Raw genomic sequence first — 18,697 nt, 5'->3', positions numbered from 1 at the left:
ATGGTATGCCAAGCATAGTGTTGGACATTTTATTACGTTTTGTTCTTAATATGGCCGTTTAAGATCATTCACTTGAATGGGACAGCGCTTCACCAAGGCTAGGTGACTGATGGACGTGATGTCACTGGCCAAGAGGGAGCTCCAAGAGTGGGACCCCACCAATCACATACTTGTGGCCCATCGTGAGGAAATGTCATCTATATTAAAAGTCCAGAAAACCCCTAAACGGTGTAGTGGAATACTAGATTACGTTTTTGCAGCATTATCTTCTGAGCTGCTTTCATTGTCCAGAGACCATTTGGAGAATTAATTCTGCAATCGGATTGCGGCAGCACTTTTCCTTTGCACTGGTTTTTATAGTCTCACCCAGTATTTTTCTGCTTTCTTTTATAGGGTCATTATACTCGTGCACAAGCAAACAGTCCCAGGCCAGCGATGAACTCCCAGAGCTCTACAAAACAGAGTCAGCACCGAAACGCTCGCTTAAACAAGAGGAAAGGTTCCGACAGCAGCATGCCGGATGAAGATAGGATTAAAGAAGAAAGATATGACGGTATGCAGACCTGTAAAGGTTTGTAACCACCATTCTGAGCTGGGAAAAGGATAACACTAACCTGATATCTCACTGTCAATGGATGGGAGGGAATTGTGATTATACTTCAGTATAAATAAATAAATAAAAAGTTAGAGGTTATAGAATTCATTTTGTACATCACACTATATATATATATATATATATATATATATATATATATATATATATATATATATAATTTATTTAATTTTTTTGCCATTTTGATTCATCTACCTATGATAAATGCCCCTGCTCGGAGAGTGGCGGTTCTCACACATAGGCTCCCATGTCAAGAACACAGGGAGTGTTCTGGATGTTTCTCTATAGAATTACGTTCTTAACTGCTCCATTCTATACAGCAAAAAAAGATATATCGACTGAGGCCAAAGGGACACCCTTTTGGCCTCTGTTGGGTGACTGGTGGATACGTTTGATGTGTAAGGATTCTTTCACACTGCCGTTTCTGGGTCCGCCTGTGAGATCAGTTTCAAGGCTCTCACAAGCGGCCCAAAATGGATCAGTTCAGCCCCAATGCATTCTGAATGGATAAGGATCCGTTCAGAATGCATCAGTTTGCCTCCGTTCTGCCTACATTCCGCTCTGGAGGCCGGCACCAAAGCGCAGCTTGCAGCGTTTTGATGTCCGCCTGGCGATGCGGAGCCAAACGGATCCGTCCTGACTTACAATCTAAGTCAATGGGGACGGATCCGTTTTTTCTGACACAATATGGTGCAATTGAAAACGGATCTGCCTCCCATTGACTTTCAGTGTAAGTCAAAACGGATCAGTTTGCATTATCATGAACAAAAAAAATAAAAAGTTTTTTTTTTTTTTTTTGTTCATGGTAATGCAAACGGATCCGTTCTGAACGGATACAAGCGTTTGCATTATAGGTGCAGATCAGTCTGTTCAGAAACCAGGCGGATCCGCACCTAACGCAGGTGTGAAAGTAGCCTAAGCTTTGAGCTTGTATTGAACATCCACTGAATAAGTAGTATGAATGCTCCCCAGTGCTAGGTTCATATCTATGGCACCCTTCCGTTTTTCTGTTCCATTATAGGAACGAATAAACAGCAAATCTGGCATATGCTGGACATCATTGTCTCCTGTCGGATCCCACTGAACATGGATTCCAGCATAAATAATTTTTTTCTAGTATATTTGCGTGAATCTGTGATGGAGACTCCTAACTGAACCAATGCCACAAATGTGAACCCAGCCTTACAAAAAAAAAAAATTATTGAAATTCTAGGCAATGTCTGTATTTTCGTGGTTGAGGCACATCATTTCCATGGATTCCCTAATTGAGCTACATATAAGGCACGTCATCTGGATGTGCACATGGACTAATGTCTATTTCTATTTGCAGAAAATGTGAAGAGGAACAAACATTTTCACAGCAAAAGGAGAAAACCAGAGGAGGATGAAAAGAAATTAATTCTGAAAAGGCTGCGCACAGACAATATTTCCGACTACTCCGAGAGCAGCGACTCAGAAAATTCAAATAAGAGAATAATGGATTCTTCCTCTGAGCAAAATTCCGAGAACGAGTTGAAAAGCAAGAACACTTCAAAGATAAATGGAGACGAAGGAAAATCCCAAAGTAGCGAGGGGGCTGAGGAACAGACACTAATAGATAGGCATTCTCACTGGGATGAAATACAGGAAGATAAAAAGCATCAAGAAGCAGAAAGGCTAAAGTCAGCCGACTTACAGCTGCAGAAAGAAAACTCTCAGTTCCTCCTCTCCGAACAGACAGCACTTTATGAGCAGAATTCCAGTAAACTGCTTGTTCAAGATGGCGTGGTTGAGCGGCACAACACTAACGAATCGTCCCAGACTGATCAGCTTATCGGCAAACCTCCCACGCTGAAAACATCTGTCGTCTTAACCAATGAAAACAGTTTGGACAAAGCGCCCCAGGAAAGCGGTTTAACAAAGTTTAACGCACAGCCCAATGCCAAGAAAGAGCTACAAGGCGGTGACCCGAAGCAGTCATTTGGCGCCATCAACTATTCCAGTGCAAAGAAGCAGGAGTCTGAACATGGCTGGAATGAGAATATGAACCATAAGTCAGATTTGGCACTTTCGGGTGTTTTAAAAACGCCCCAGTCAACTAATAAAGAGGTGAATGACCGGGAGAAGATCCACCACACCTCTGTCATCGGTAGCACATCCTTAACGGATGAACAGAAGAGGCTTCAAAAACAGACTCTGGATGCTCTGAAGACAAAGCCGCATGTTTCTGAGCATTCTAGCAAAATAAAATTTAGTTCTTCTCCAGATGTTTTGAAGTCTCGTGCCGTCCACTCTCCAGATTCAGTGAAACTCAAGTTGAACTATCACAATAGTCAGAGTTCTGGAGTCGCTAGGCCCTCTAGTAAAATGGATTGTGATATGCACAGGTCTAGCTTCCATCCAGTGGCTGCGAGAGGCAGTGCGATAGAATCTACCAAGAGTCCACTTATCATAGACAGAAATGAGCATTTTACCGTTTACAGGGACCCAGCACTTGTCGGACCAGACACCGCAGCTAATCACATTTCTTCATATTTGCACCAGCACAATTTTTCTCTTCATTCTCCAGCTCATCGAGCATGTTTACCTCCAAACAACCACCATCCAGCACTTGCAGCTAACCCTCATATGTTAACGTCCTCTTCAAGCCAAACTCCTCTGACTGCTATAAATGCCCATGCGCTGGGTAGCACATCGCACCATTCAGTCCACCATCCTCACTTACTACCTACGGTGCTACCTGGTATGCCCCCTGGGTCATTGTTGGGTGGTCACCCTCAGCTAGAGACTGCACATGCCAGCAGCCTTAGCCATTTGGCACTTGCACATCAGCAACAGCAGCAAATGTTACAGCACCAGCCACCTCATCTTCTCGGCCAAGCTCACCCTCCAGCTTCTTACAACCAGTTGGGACTTTACCCTATTATTTGGCAGTATCCAAATGGAAGTCATGCTTATTCTAGCCTGGGCTTACCTTCCTCAAAATGGGTACACCCAGAGAACCATGTCAATGCAGAGGCTTCTATAAGAAGGGTGAGTTGTGGGCGAACCTATAGCGCTACTTTGTGTAGTAACAAGTATGACACATACACCGTTTCCGCGTTCGCTTGTCCTTCATCTATTAAACTGCCTCTACGACTGTTCACATGTGTGTTTAGGTTCTTCTCCACCAGGTTTTTACAGACTGACAGAAAATTGTGGGCAGCTGCCTTATTACCCTGGTTAATATATATATATATATATATATATATATATATATATATATATATATATATATATAGAAAACCTGATGGAACCCAAGATAAATCTGTCATCTGTAATGGGTCCAGGATGCAGTCCATACAGATTGAGATTGATTAGGTCTGCTGCAGACATAGAGCAGCTCGAGTCGGCTCCATGACTAGTCATGTGTATCCATATAGCCGCACTGTCCATTCACCCATGATTTACTAAGAACCAAATGAAATTCCTCAGATATAGAGCCAACCAAAGTACGATAGTGCATTTCTCCAATGTGCCCGAGTTCTGACATTGAGCTTTTACTATATGGTATGCGCTCTTTATGGTGAATCACGTTGTGCTCTTTTAGTGTATGATTTGTTATCGTTTTGATTAAAACTGCACCGTGAACTTGACTGTAAAAAGTTCTGTGGTCCCCATACTGTTCAGTCGTGGCCAAAAATTTGACACAAATTTAGATTTTCGCAGAGTGCCGCTACAGTGTTTTTAGATCTTTTTGTCAGATATTTCTGTTTATTGACATATCCGTCAGGTTTAGGGCTCGTGCACACTCCCTTTTTTTTTTTTTTTTTTCCGCATCCGATCCGCATTTTTTGAGGATCGGATTCGGATCTATTCACGTCAATGGGGCCACAAAAGATGCGGACAGCACACCATGTGCTTATCCATATGTCTGTTTCAGTGCACTCTCAAAAAAAAAAACATGTCCTATTCTTGTCTGTTCTACGGACAAGGATAGGACCGTTCTATTATGGGCCGGATGTTCCGTTCCGCAAAACGTGGAATGCACAAGGCCATGTTTTGCAGATCTACCAATTGGGAACCGCAAAACGGGCATCAGTCGTGTGCATGAGCCCTTATGCAAAGTCTACTTTTTCAAGACTTCTGCAATTCACCCTTGCATGCTTTATATCCGCTTCTGGAGCAGATCCTAACTGATGATGACCCAATCACTCCTTGGAGTTTATCACAATTTCTGTGTTTCTGTTTGTCCACCTGCGTTTGGAGGGTTGACCACAGGTTCACAATGGGATTGAGATCTGGGGAGTATCCTGGCCATGTGTTTTGTTCATCCAGCCACTTCCCAGTCATGCTGGAAAAGACATTGTTCATCACCAAATGTGAGTAGACAAACAAAAACACCGAAATTGTAATAATCTCCAAAAATGTGTTGGCATCAGTAAGGATTTGGTCCAGAAGCTGATATCTGAAATAGAAGTGTCAACATTGGAAATATTGGGGGTCATTTACTGTCAGTCCTACGCTACTCTGTGGCGTATAAAAGGTTTGAAGACCCCTTTACGACTTTTTGAATGCCCCGACAAATTTATTCACATTTATGCGTGGAAACTGTCGTGATTGTTGGCGAAAAACTTCTCCGCTCAGGTGCTGGTGTAGTTTGTACACCAGATGCATGGGGCTGCCAAGGTGCGCTTAAAGGGGTTTTCCAAGACTTTTGTACTGATGACCTATCCTCTGGATAAGTCATCAGTATGTGATTGAAGGTCTGAAACCAGTAGTGTCGAATCCCCATCAATCAAAAACAGTATAAAATCTTGCTCTTTTCATACAGACTCCCTGCCGTCCAGTGTAGGGGTGTGTACGGTAAACTGGGTTTGTAATACACAGCGATTGTGAAAATGTTTGCTTTGCGTTGTATTTTCATAGATCTGTTTAATATGAAGGTGACAGACCCAAGTTAATCGCCCAGGCTGTGATATTTAGCAGTGTACCCCCTTGTGCTGTGATCCCTCCGTAACCCGGGAAAACCATTATTAGCAGAAGTGACGGACTAGACAGGTCTGAGATTCTGCAGCTTCTATCTCTCAAGAGGTCAGAAGTGGCCGTTAAAGGAAAATAAACAGGTTTTCAGCATTTAGCCGCCAACTCCCAGATTCTCCACCGCACTGATTGCTAAAGGGTCTGTAAGGAAAGTGGAAATAAAAAGCCTGGCATGAGGTATAGTTTGGTCCTAATAGCATCCTTCTGGAGAGGCAGGCCAATGTAAACATCTGGCCGGGATCACTTATACCTTGCATATTTTCCATATGCGGTCACATATCATTTTCCTTTTTCTGTTCTGAGCTTCGAATTACATACAGTGCCCTGAGAGTCAGTACAGTAAGGCCTGTATCAGACCTAGCGATCCTACAGGCGATTGTCGGGAGGGAAGCGGTCCTTCTCGGCAATCGCCTGCTCGCTAGCCGAGGAGACCACCGCTATTACATGCAGCGATCTCCTCCTCAGTATAGGGAGGAGTGATTGCTATACCATCGTTCGTCCCCATGCTGAATCGTTGTTAGTCGGCAGCAGATTGTGATTACACACCACGACCTGCTGCCTGCAGACAATCATGTCTGCAGCTCTGCATTTATTAAACCATTTATTTTAAATCAAACCTGTTGTTATTTTAGACGCTAAATACTTATTTTCAGTGTCTTTACTATAATGGGAAGCTACATGCTCCGTGAATCCCCTTACAGCCTCATGATGAAGCCACACGAGACCCTTCACAACACAGCTGAAGGGCTTGGTTTCACTTCCCTATTGTTAAGAATTCGTGTAGATTGGCATGCAACCTAAAAACACATTCATAATCCTCTTAAAGGGGTTTTCCAGTTCCAAGACAAGGAAGTAATACTTTACCAGACCCCTGCCTCTCCCGTGCCGATGCTTCTCTGGGCTTCCACTGATCTTTGCCAGGTTTTAGCGATGTTGTGTCGTCTTTGTAGCAGTGACTACTGACTGGCACCACAATATCACTGGGACAAGGTAAACGGAGGCCAGCAGGGAACGGGGAAGCATCTGTCCTGGAGCTGCAGAGGATTGGTGAAGCGAGTATTACTCCTCTTTTTATTTTATAGCGTTATTAGCTGTTTGCAAAGGAAAAAATTAAAGGGGTTGTCTCATCTTAGACATTGGTGGCACGTCACTAGGATATGCCACCAATGTCAAATAGGTTTGGGTCCCACCTCTGGGACCCGCTCCTATCTTCAGAACGGGACCCCCAAAGTGAGCAGAGAACAGCTGCGCATACGCGCCCACCCTCCATTTATTTCTATGGGACTGCCCAAAATAGCCTAGTGCTTGCTTTGGCTATCTCTGGCAGTCCCATAGAAGTAAATTAATCGGTGGCCACGCTTGCACCTTGTGATCTCCATTCATTTCTACGGGACTTCCAAAAATAGCTGAGCGCACTTACTGTATTTGCAGAACTCCCATTGAAATGAATGGACAGTATGCCGCACTTATGCGATGTGCTCTCCTTTTGTTTTCGGGGGTCTGTTCTGGAGATAGGTGCGGGTTTCACCTCTGGGACCTGCTCCTATCTGACAATGATGGCATATCCTAGCGATATGCCAACAATGTCTTAAGATGAGGCGTCCCCTTTAAAGCGGTGGGGGGTTAAGTGTGTGTCATACATGTGAGTCTTTATTTATTCTACGCATTTATATAGCGCTACGATATTCTGCAGCGCTTTGCAGACATTAGCATCAAGCTGTCCCCAATGGGGCTCACAATCCCAGTGTATGTAAATACTTGTAAAGTGTCATTGTGGAAATAATGCAATACCTTACAAAATATCTTTAAGGGTGCCTTCACATGTGCCGGAAAAATCAGGCAGAAAATATGCACGTCTGGCGGATTTTTACGCTCAGATTTTGGCTTGGATTACACCCCCATTGAAATGAATGGAGACATTCTGCTTTAGAAAAGCTGCAGCACATCCTTAATGACGCAGCAGATTGTTACTCCGCAGCAAAACACAATGCAGGGATTGACCCTTAGGATAACATAGGGATTGTCTTTAAGACGGGTATTTTCTAGCGGCTGTTTCCACTACATGTGAAGGCACTTACGGTATATTTTAACATCTTTTTTAGCATTTGGGATGAGACTGAACTGACAGCTTTATTTTATTCCTCCTTGCAGAACACTGCCAGCCCCTGGTTACATCCGCCCACGCCTGTGACGTCAGCAGATGGCTTGCTAATGGGTCACCTTCCTGTTCGTCCCTCCAGTGCTGACCCTCTTAGACCACTAAAACTGGCTGCACATTCAAGCCCACCCTTGTCTAAACCATTGACGGATCACCACAAAGAGTAGGTAGTCGTGTCCTCCCGCCTGGGTGTGGAATAGCATGTGTGAATAATACATTGCTATGGGCAATAATACAGATGTTTTTGCGTCTGGTATAAAACGTGTATATTAAATTATGTAAAATCAGAAAATAATCAAATCTTATTTCTCGATAGGGACTTGGAGAAGAAGGCATTTAGTGAACCCTTGCGCTCAGTTACTTCAGCACCTGTAAAGTCCGAGCACGAACACAGCCGAACACACTTGGGCAAAGATGGCCATGTACACAGACATTACATGGAGCCTGTTTTGGGCCACAGCAAGCTGCAGCGCCCAGCTCCAGACAGTGGGGAGAGGCCGAGCAAATACAAGGAGGAGCACAGGAGAATCCTTCAGGAAAACATGGAAGCGTCCTCTTTCTCTATGAAAATGAAAGCACATGAAAACGAACGCGAGAGCTTTGCTAGAGTAACGCCCATCATGTCTTGCAGCCCAACAAGCCACTTGGTGAAACAAGAAAACAATGTGGAGCGCCCCATCTCCGATTTGTACAAAATGAAAAATTCGGTCTCTCAGAGCTTGCCACAAAGTAATTATTTCACCACCCTGTCCAATAGTGTGGTGAACGAACCGCCAAGGTCATTCGCATCCAAGGACGCCGTAAATGTGTTCCCCGAAAAGCAAAATGCCAGCCCTTCTTCAACAACTTCTTCGACTATTAACTCTTACTTGTCCTCCTTATCGAAGCCTCCTCCATTAATAAAACACCAACCCGAAGAGGGAGCCGCAAGTAAGTTAAACGAGCAGCTTCCACAGCAGGTAGCAACACACACGATTACATCCTACAGAGGAGATAGCCGAAGTCCAACCCAGTTGTCCGTCTCTTCATCGAATGCACTCCGTAGCATGCCCGCCTTGCACCGGGCACCTGTTTTCCACCCTCCAATTCACCACAGCCTTGATAGGAAGGATGTTGGTTATAGCAATCTCTCTCCACCAACCCTCACTCCAGTGCAGCCTGTAACGACTGGAGCCAAAATCCAGGAACTTCAGAAACCTCCAACTCTAGTTCCCGAGCCCAAGGAGGGTGCTGCAAATTACAAGAAGAACGCAGAGAAGCCGGTCCAGGAAATCTGGAAAACAAGCGAAAAGCTAAATCATAGTAAAATTGAGTGGCTGCCAGAGAAAAATAATGTGAAGTTACCGTCGGCAACCGCATCTGTCATTGTACGCCCACCATCCAGTGCAAAGTATGAGAATGTGCCAGTAACTCAGGCAGCCCCCAAGGAAAGAGTTGTCGAAAGATCCTCAGCTGGAATCAATCAATCCGATTGCACAAAGCCTTTGGAAACCAGAGAGGCTACAAGGATTGCCCAGCCTCTTATGAACTCAGACAGCGCTCATGTGCTCTTTGAGAAGAACGCTCACGCTCCCTCGCACAACATTCCCAGTTCCTCTGCACCTGGAACTAATATAATGTGCAGCACGAAAACTGATGTGACCACCTCTGCCCCCACGACCACGAGCGTTTCAAGTTGCAGCGGATCTGAAGTAACTTACTCTTACTCCAATGCCGTTTCAACTTGTACAGTGATCGAAAGCATCGGATCAGTATCTGGAAATCCTACCGTACCCCCAACTCAAGAGGGCACAGCAGCCCCAGCCACCTCAGCCAGTAGCAAGACTGCAAGTGCCATTCAGCCCAACTCCTTACATGCCGCTTCTTCAAGTGATTTTGTTCACTTAAAAAAGCACAAGGCGGCTTTGGCTGCAGCCCAGTTGAAAAGCACCAACGCCAATGATCCGGAGATCAACGCTGTGAAAAATCAGACCTTTGCAGCCTCAGGCTCTCCAGAAAGCAACGCTCCCTGCAGCTCCACAAACACAACAAGCTCGACAGGCACTGGGCAGGCTTCCCAATGCAGCCAGCCAAACTATCACACAAAACTGAAGAAGGCCTGGCTCACCCGACACTCAGAAGAAGATAAAAACACTAACAGTAAGCCGGAGAGTGCTGGCATCACGATGGTCTCTGAAATCATTAAGCCTTGTACTGTTAATCTGATTGCCTCGACGTCTAGCGAGCTGCAGAATAACCTAGACCTTAGGGTGCAGGAGGACAAATCTCCCAAGGAAGATAGACTTACAAGGAGGAGGGTTAAAAGGACTTACGAATCTGGCTCCGAAACTGAGGACTCAGATGAAAGCGAGAGTAAGTCTGGACAAAGGCTGAAACGGCAGCCCAAGCCAACATACAAAAAGAAGCAAAATGATATGCAGAGGCGAAAAGGTGACACAGACAAAGAGGAGGAAATCAGACCCAATGGTATTCTGAGTCGCAGTGCCAAGGAGAAAAGCAAACTGAAGTTACAGAGCAATAGTTCCAGCAGTAAGTATCAGGCGTCATGTGGAGAACGTGTTTTTATTCATACCAGGGCTCGGTTCCTTTGGTTGATTTGATCTTGGATCCCGTCCACGCGCCATTCCGATTGTGTGTTTAGCTTTTCTTAGGTACAAACATTAGGAAAGACGAGAGTGACCCTGGGAATTCTTAGCAGATAGCATCAGACCTTTCCATGCCACTTCCCAATTTAAACAGTAGACCGGAGGCTATAAATACTAAGTAAGCAGTACAGTAAATACCTCTGAGGTGACAGAACTCTCTCATGTGAAACTTCATGTCTTATGTTGTTTTGGAATACTTTAGTTTTGATACCTTTGGAGATTTTCATGCATTGCTCAGTTCTGGTCTGCACTTGCATGCTAAGCTCAAATCGCCCTGCATTCCCTGCATGTTCAGCGTCTTTACCTGACTTACTTTGGAAGTTTGATTTCTGGGAAGCGACTTCAGCACTCCAGGTGCTGTCCTGTAATCGCTGTCCTGGATGCAAATTCGCTCACATCTTTTCGTTAGATGGGCTTATTGCTGGAGGAGTGGAGGCGACTGGCTGTGAGCCCATTTCTGGAAGAACCTTGGTTATAGAGCCTTGTATGTGCTTTTTTTGTGCAAAGCTGCTTAGGTGCCATTTATCGCAAAATTTTGAGGAGAGAAGTTTTGCATGGCATCTTAGATTAACCACTGAAATCTTAAAGGGGTTGGGCCATCAGTGTCTAATAGTTGTGGGTCCCACCTATAGGACCCACTCCTTTCTCCAGAACAGGGACCCCGAAGTGAACAGAACAGCCACACGTGTGTAGTCCCACTGTCCTCCTCTATGGGTGTTCTGAAAATAGCAAAGCGCCGGCTCTGCTATTTATGGCTGTTCCATAGCGACAAATAGACAGGTGCCGTTTTTCTCTCTTCATTCACAGGTATGGGACCTTCAAAAACAGCCAAGTTCTCTCGCTCGGCTATTTTCGGAACTCCCATAGCAATGAATGGAGAGTGCGCTTTGTGTTCTCCTTCATTTCAGAGTCCCAGTTCTGGATATAGGAGCAGGTCCCAAGGTGGGACCTTCACCTATCTGACATTAGGATATACCCTCAGTGTCTTAGATGGGCCAACCCCTTTCAGAGACTATGGTTGACATTGGGTTTAATCTGTAGTATGTGAAGAGGACTTGTCACATCTCCTGAAATGTCCATTTTAAATACTTGAGTTCCCCATGAAGTATCCGCTTCAACTTTTTTCAATCCAATCCTGGCTTTAGCTTCAAAAAACATGAACTTGTGGAAACACCCTTATTCCTTATTGTGAGGCTAGGGGACTATTTATATGGAGACATCCCCTTTTTGGGGGTTTTATGGAAGAGATGAGGTAAATTCTCGGAGCCCCTCTTCTCATCTTCTAATGAAGTCATGTTGAGGAGGGGAGCTCAGTACAATGGATGCTGTAACCCCTCAGCCTCAGGATTTGAAGAACCCCCACTATGTAGTGCACAGAACATACTTTTCTGTAACCGCACTTGAACTGAATGTTAAATTCCTAAATCTTTTAATGTTTGGGGATGTGCAATTAAACCTTAAGCAAAGCCAGGCTGGGACTGAAGCGGCATTCACGAGTCCTTCCACCGCTTCATGAGTAGATGCCATACTTCTGCAGGCCGCTGTAGCAGTGCTGGCTGCTGCCGGCTAGGTTTACACTCCAGAAGTGAGTCAGTGGACTGTTTGTCTTTCTGCAGGCTATTTTCTGTGCCTGTGAACTGGACGGCGGCTGGAAATATCACCAGCCCACAGCTATTTTTGTTCTGCGGGCAGTAAGTTTTGCAATTAAGATGTTGACATGAAAATTATATAATGAATGAATGCACTGCTCCATGAGCGGCTTGTTCAGTATACTGCGTAATAAGGTCAGAACTGATTTCTGCAGTTGATATGACTTGTTTTTATTGCTTTTAGGCAGAAAATGTCATTTTTTCATGAATGAAACCCCTGTCCAAATGTCTTATCAGGGCACATAGACATCCCAGAGAGGGAGTCCTCTAGCAGAACAGAGTGGCTCCCGATCCAGCGGAGTCCTTGCACGTACAGCAGCCTGACCAGAGACTGCTCCCTCTAGCACAGGTATCGGCAATCTTTATCACTCCAGCTGCTGTGAAACTACAACTCCCAGAATGCACATTTACTCAGCTTTTCTTGTAATTCCCATAGAAGTAAAAGGAGGATTCTGGGAGTTGTAGTTTCCAAACAGCTGGAGTGCCGGAGGTTGCATAATCCAATGTTTGCCTGGGTTGCTGGAAGTGGGGCTTGGAGCAATCGGCAGATCCCCTCCCACCCCCACTGGGTGCCTTATAAAAGGGATTGTCTCAGCCCCTTTAATATATATAAAGCTGCAGAGTCGGTGCTTTGTATTAGGGACAACACATATTGTAGTCGTATGCACAGATCTTTTATAGACAGGGGGACATCTGCAGTTGAGATCTGATACTCTTGAGGTTTTACATCCATGGTTCTTGGATTTCTAAAATTACGTGTTGAGAGGTAGGAGTCTCATGCTGCCCTATGGTTTTTGTAGATTCATAGTGCGTTTCTTCATAGTCTGATACTAGGACACACATTGACCAATTTACACAGTACAGTAGTGCCCTGTATGTGTTGCTATGGGGTACTAGCCATAGGATGCTTCACCCAGAACCTGATTAGGGGGCATTCACATCACATTTTGTTTTCCGTTCTTCGGAAAAGATATTCGTTATTTGTAGCATCAGTTTGCTCTAAAAATAATTAATCCTTCTTTCCTTACAGCACCAGTTATGATCAGTTTGTGTCATGTCCATCAGAGATCCGTTATTTTAGACGGGAGAATAAGCCCTGCGTTGAGGACTTTTTCTCCCGTCTAAAATAACGCAACTGACAAGAACGGATGTGATGGATCAGATGAACCGAAAGCAAAATGGTGATGTGAATGCACCCTTATTCTCTCTGGGATAGAAATGGAGTACATACCATCTCTGTCAGGCACTCTGTCCTGTAGACAGCTGGATTTCTACATTTAAAGTTGGGGTCGTCTTGTATGGAAGAGTTGTGTAGATAGAGCAGCAGTGCACGTGTCTGACCACTGTGCCCTACAGCTCCTTGTAAGTTAGCGCTCTGTGGATAGGTGGTAAGTTATAAGCGGTTATACCCCTTTAATGTCATAAAGAGTAGTTTTAAAAGGGTTGTCAGTTGTAGTGATTAATATTGATGATCTGTTCTGAGAATGGGTCATCAGTAGCTTAATCGAGGGGTCCGACTCCCAGCACCGGTTTCAAGAGGCCATGGTTCTGTGGTGAGCACAGCGGCCTCCTTATAGCTTACCAAGCACAGCATCGTCCATTGTGTAGCAGATGTGCTTGGTATTGCAGCTCAGACCCCTTCGCTTGAATGGGACTGAGCTTCACATAGACTATATGACCGATGAACGTGACAATACTGGCATTTGAAGAGGCTGTGGTACTCACTGTAGCTCCATGGCCTCTTCAGCTGATTGTTGGGGGGGCCAGGTGTCAGACCCCCCCCCACCCATTAAGGGCTCATGCTCATGACCGGTTCCATATTTGTGGTCTGCTAATCGCAGATCCGCAAAACACAGATATCGACTGAGGGCCTGCCGCCATTATTATTATTTTTTTCATTTCTTCACAAATGTCCCATGTCTTTGTCGACAAAACGGACAAGAATAGGGCATGTTCTTTGGTCACCAACACAAACCGAAGTAGTGCATGCTTCCGTTCTTGTTTTCTACTGACTGATGTCTGAATAAACCCCCCAAAAAAGCAATGAATGTGTGCTGTCAATGGAGAACACGGACTGCGCACAGACGTAATTCACTGACGTGTGAATAAGCCCCTAAGAGCTTTATAATTCTGAGACAATTGTATTCATGACCTTTGATAATGAAGGCTTTGGCATGTCAGCCTTGTTTCAGTGAGCGATTATATCATTTACATTCTCCAGTTCCTCCAAATAATGAGTTTTCTTGAGTTATGCCCGCCTGAGCTCCTCGCTCAGTTTCATTTCTCGTAGAAAATGATGTTTTTCTGCTAACCGCATCCTCATTAGCACCAGGTTGTGCACATGCAAATGCCACCCTTGTCTCATTTCCTTGCTGACACTTGTTGTGATGTGGTTTCAGCTGGCATACCTCGTTCAGTATTAAAAGACTGGCGGAAAGTGAAGAAACTCAAGCAGACAGGGGAATCTTTCCTGCAGGATGACTCTTGCTGTGAGATCGGGCCAAATTTACAGAAATGCCGAGAATGTCGTCTGATCCGCACCAAGAAAGGAGAAGAGTCTACACACTCCCCGGTTTTCTGCAGGTTTTATTATTTCCGCAGGTAATTGATGCTTTAGGCCCTGTTATGGTCTTAATACATTTCATCGTGGTGTTCATACTACTATATGTATTGCCCTGTATCATTTCCTTAGAGGTCTGGAATGTATTGGATAACACTGACATAATGCTGTCAGTGTTATCCAATACATTCCAGGCCTCTAAGGGTTACATGGCATCATGAACACTCGTTCATCAGGCAGTTGTGATTTTTAAGCACAGCAATCGCTCATCCCCATGCCACAGAGGACATGTAATAGCAGCAGTGTCCTCTGCTAGCTGACGATTTCTGGGAGGGAACGCTTCCCTCCTGACAATCGTCTGTGATATTGTGGTGTCTAATACATACTTAAAGGGGTTCTCCAGGAATTAAGAAAATGAATATACGTAAATACTACTTTATTTTAAATATATTCCCAAATACCTTTTATTAGTTATAATGGCTCGTTTTGTCTAGGGAGCAATCATTAGGAGAAATAAAATGGCCGCTGTCCTATTAGTAGACACAAAACCTGTCCTAATGACCTAGGAGGACAAGTTACTTCACAACACCGAGGTAAGGGGCTGCTTCATCCTCCTCTCCTACTTGTCAGGGATTATGATCCTGAATACAGTTTTTAATATGGTATTTAGCTGAATCTTTGTGGGAATTTAGTTCATGAGGAGACATAAAGTACAGAGAGGACGGACAGGACAGACTGTGGTAATGGAGGCTGTAAACAAGTGCTGCTGCTCATTAGCCACATCTGCTCATGAACTCCGTTCCTACAAAGATTCAGCTAAAGATCTTATCTGTATTCAGGATCATAATCCCTGACGAGCAGAGAGGAGGATAAGGCAGCTCTTTACCTCAGTGTTGTGAAGTAACTTCTCCTGTGTGATTAGGACAGGTTTTGTGTGTGCTAATAGGACAGCGGCCATTTTGTTTGTCCTAATGATTGCTCCCCAGACAAATCAAGCCATTATAACTAATGAACGGTATTTGGAAATATATTTATAATGGAGTAATATTTAAGTATTTTGAATTTCTTAATTCCTGGAGAACCCCTTTTTAGTCACGTGTCGGTGAAGTGATGAGTTCAGTTGTATAGTCACAGGAGATAAAGCGTAGTAGACTCCCCTAAGAAAAGGGCTTAATACATAACCATTCTTTACCACAGAAAGTATAAATGTCTATAAAATAGGGTTTTATTGAATACTGCGGTGGATGGAAAAAAAACTGCAGTGTATTCCAAAGCTCTCTCTTTCTAAATTACCTTCAGATGTCATGAAATCCGTACAAAAAACCATTAAGAACATCCAAATCCCGAGAATACTCTGTTCTTTGCAGTGATTCCAGAATAACACGTCCTGTTCCCTGAAATAAGGGCCTGGCTTCCTCTGTGTAGTAATGTGTTATATCTGCCCAGAAGGGCCTGGTTTGGTTTAAAGTAAACACATTCGATGTGTATTAGAACCATAGAAACCCAGAATGTTCTGCTTTATCTTTGCCGTTACCATCCAGCACATGATGGAAAGTTAAGACAGAGATGGATGGTCCGCGCTCGCACAGGGCACAGTGCTGCTGGCACTGAAACAATTATTTTTCTGCTGTGTTCCAGGTTATCGTTCAGTAAGAATGGCGTTGTTAGAATAGATGGATTCTCTACCCCTGACCAGTATGATGATGAAGCACTGAGTTTATGGACGCACGAAAACTATGAAGATGATGAATTGGACCTCGAATCCATTAAGTATATCTTGGGTTACATCGGCGATAAATTCTGTCAGATGGTGACGTCGGAGAAAGCTGCTATGTCTTGGGTGAAGAAGGATGGTACGTGCAGCCTCACACTGTGTGTGTGTATCGACTGACGCGTTTTTCTCTACAGTCAGGTTCTCTCATCCAGATCACACATTGGTTCTCTGTACATAGTACATGTGGGAAAAGTCTGCAACTATATCCATGACAATAGCCGGGAAGATGAATGGACTCTGCAAGATGAGGCTAGAGGGTTTACAAAACGATGGCTGCAAATTTAATTGTTGTACGTCTGAAAAAGAGAGCCGACAATATTGTGGTCATTAGTCAGAATTATTTCACGCTACACTGTAGTAACATCTTGGCCAAACTAAAGATCAGGCAGGAAATGCAGGGGCCTAAGGCGACCGCCTCCTGTGCCTTGATTAAGGAAATAACATTTGCTCTGATGCTAGAAAGTAGCGTGAATAACCCCGCAATATTTAGTGGTCCCTCTAGACATGAAAGTATAATCCTGCTTCCAAAGTGCTTCTACAAGAGATTTCCCTCCTGCTCCTTATAAAAAATACAGTATTGTTGATGCACATGTGAAGATGAGAAAGACAGATTTTTCCTATAGCTAAAAAAGGGGGAAATAAATTGCATGAATAATTTATAGTAATACATTTTGTAGATCGGGTTTTGTTTCCTTTATTTAACCTTTATTTCAGAGTACAATTTAAGTAGTAAGTATATCTGATGAGAACAGAACTTTCTATTACCGTTTTTTTTTTTTTATTGGCCTTTTTTGTTAAAAAATAGGGTAGAAAAGTGCAGAATGCTATTATGGAAAGACAGCCTGTCTGTCAAATGAGAGTTTCCTAATGAGAAAAGGCCTAACTGGGTGACCTTTAAGGACAGGAAAAACATGGAAATTAGTGGAGCCCCTCACGAGAATATTTTTCATCAAAAAAAGGCCTCATGCACATAGCAGTGTTAGAGTTCCATTCCTTTGAGTAAGGGCTCATTTACACGAGCGTATGCCCTCCGAGACATACAGTCCGTGAGCGGGCCATATGTCCCGGAGGGGCACACATCGTGCGCACAGCATCATAGGTTACTATGATGCTGTGCGCATTGTCCCGCACTCATATGATATTATGAGTGCGGGACAATAGTCCTGCGGGCGGCCCGATGCGCACAGCATCATAGTAACTTATGATGCTGTGCGCACGATGTGTGCCCCTCCAGGACATATGGCCCGCTCACGGACTGTATGTCTCGGAGGGCATACGGTAGTGTGCATGAGCCCTAATACGGACGGTAGTGTGCATGAGCCCTAATACGGACGGTAGTGTGCATGAGCCCTAATACGGACGGTAGTGTGCATGAGCCCTAATACGGAGCCATGATAGGACACCTATAGATGTCTGTGCAACCCTGCTTTACCTCTGCCTGCTTCTGACATGCATTCCACATGAATCCGGCAGAAAAAGATTGTGGTTTGTGCCATAGAACATATTTTTACTGTACCAGATGGAGTGTACTATAAAGGGGTTGTCTGGGTTCAGAGCTGAACCCGGACATACCCACATTTTCACCCCTCCGGCCCCTTTGATATAAGCATTGGAGTATTTCATGCTCTGAGGCTCTCCCTTGATTTGCGCTGGATCGGGCAGGGCAATGGCTTGTTTGTTTACCTCTGCACACTGCTAGACTAAAGGCTTCCACCCAGCAGTGTATTCGGTGACGTCACCATCTCTAATAGGCCGTCTTTACCCCTGCCCTAGCTGTTTTACAGGCTAGGGCAGCGCTGAAGCCCGCCCATCAGTGCCGGTGCCATTACCGGGCTCAATGCTGTGCGGAAGCCTCTGCCTGGCAGTCCCTATGGAGAGCCCGGTACGTCTCCGGGAGATTTATCGCAGGAAAAAAGAGCATCGGAGCATGACCTGCTCCAATGCTAATATTAGTGGGGCTGCCCGTGTGAAAATGTGGGTATGTCCGGGTTCAGCTCTGAACCCAGACAACACCTTTAACAGTCTTTTAGGACTTTTAGCAAGGAAGGGATTTATGGGAAAACCACTTGACTGCCGCAGAGCTGCTTCCGTTACCTTGTCTGATTTGTTTAAACAATACAGACTTTACTGGTCATGAAATTCACTCAAAATGGAAAATAACCTTCTTAAAATATAACGAAGACCAGAGGCCTATAGATTGTCAATCGTTTCCAGTGACGGGCACAGGGAATTTCTTTTCCCAGCTATTGCCCTTTGCTGGCTGAGAAAATGTTTTCTTGCCTCATGGCCAGTTCAGT

The 18,697-nt window shown here is 44.5% G+C and overlaps 1 protein-coding gene across 3 annotated transcripts in view; it reads left to right on the top strand.

Annotated features, from left to right (window-relative positions):
• Positions 1-18,697, top strand: part of JMJD1C (jumonji domain containing 1C) — a 223,815-nt gene that overhangs the window by 180,157 nt on the left and 24,961 nt on the right. For all 3 annotated transcript variants that reach the window (XM_040437918.1, XM_040437919.1, XM_040437920.1), the window contains 6 exons: positions 394-553; positions 1,944-3,625; positions 7,766-7,935; positions 8,089-10,301; positions 14,466-14,667; positions 16,265-16,479. In XM_040437918.1, coding sequence (XP_040293852.1) covers positions 394-553; positions 1,944-3,625; positions 7,766-7,935; positions 8,089-10,301; positions 14,466-14,667; positions 16,265-16,479 — 4,642 coding nt within the window. The remainder of the gene's footprint in view (positions 1-393; positions 554-1,943; positions 3,626-7,765; positions 7,936-8,088; positions 10,302-14,465; positions 14,668-16,264; positions 16,480-18,697) is intronic.

This window comes from Bufo bufo, chromosome 6 (genome assembly GCF_905171765.1).
Source record: "Bufo bufo chromosome 6, aBufBuf1.1, whole genome shotgun sequence".
Lineage (NCBI taxonomy): Eukaryota > Metazoa > Chordata > Amphibia > Anura > Bufonidae > Bufo > Bufo bufo.
This window is presented reverse-complemented; position numbering and strand designations above follow the sequence as displayed.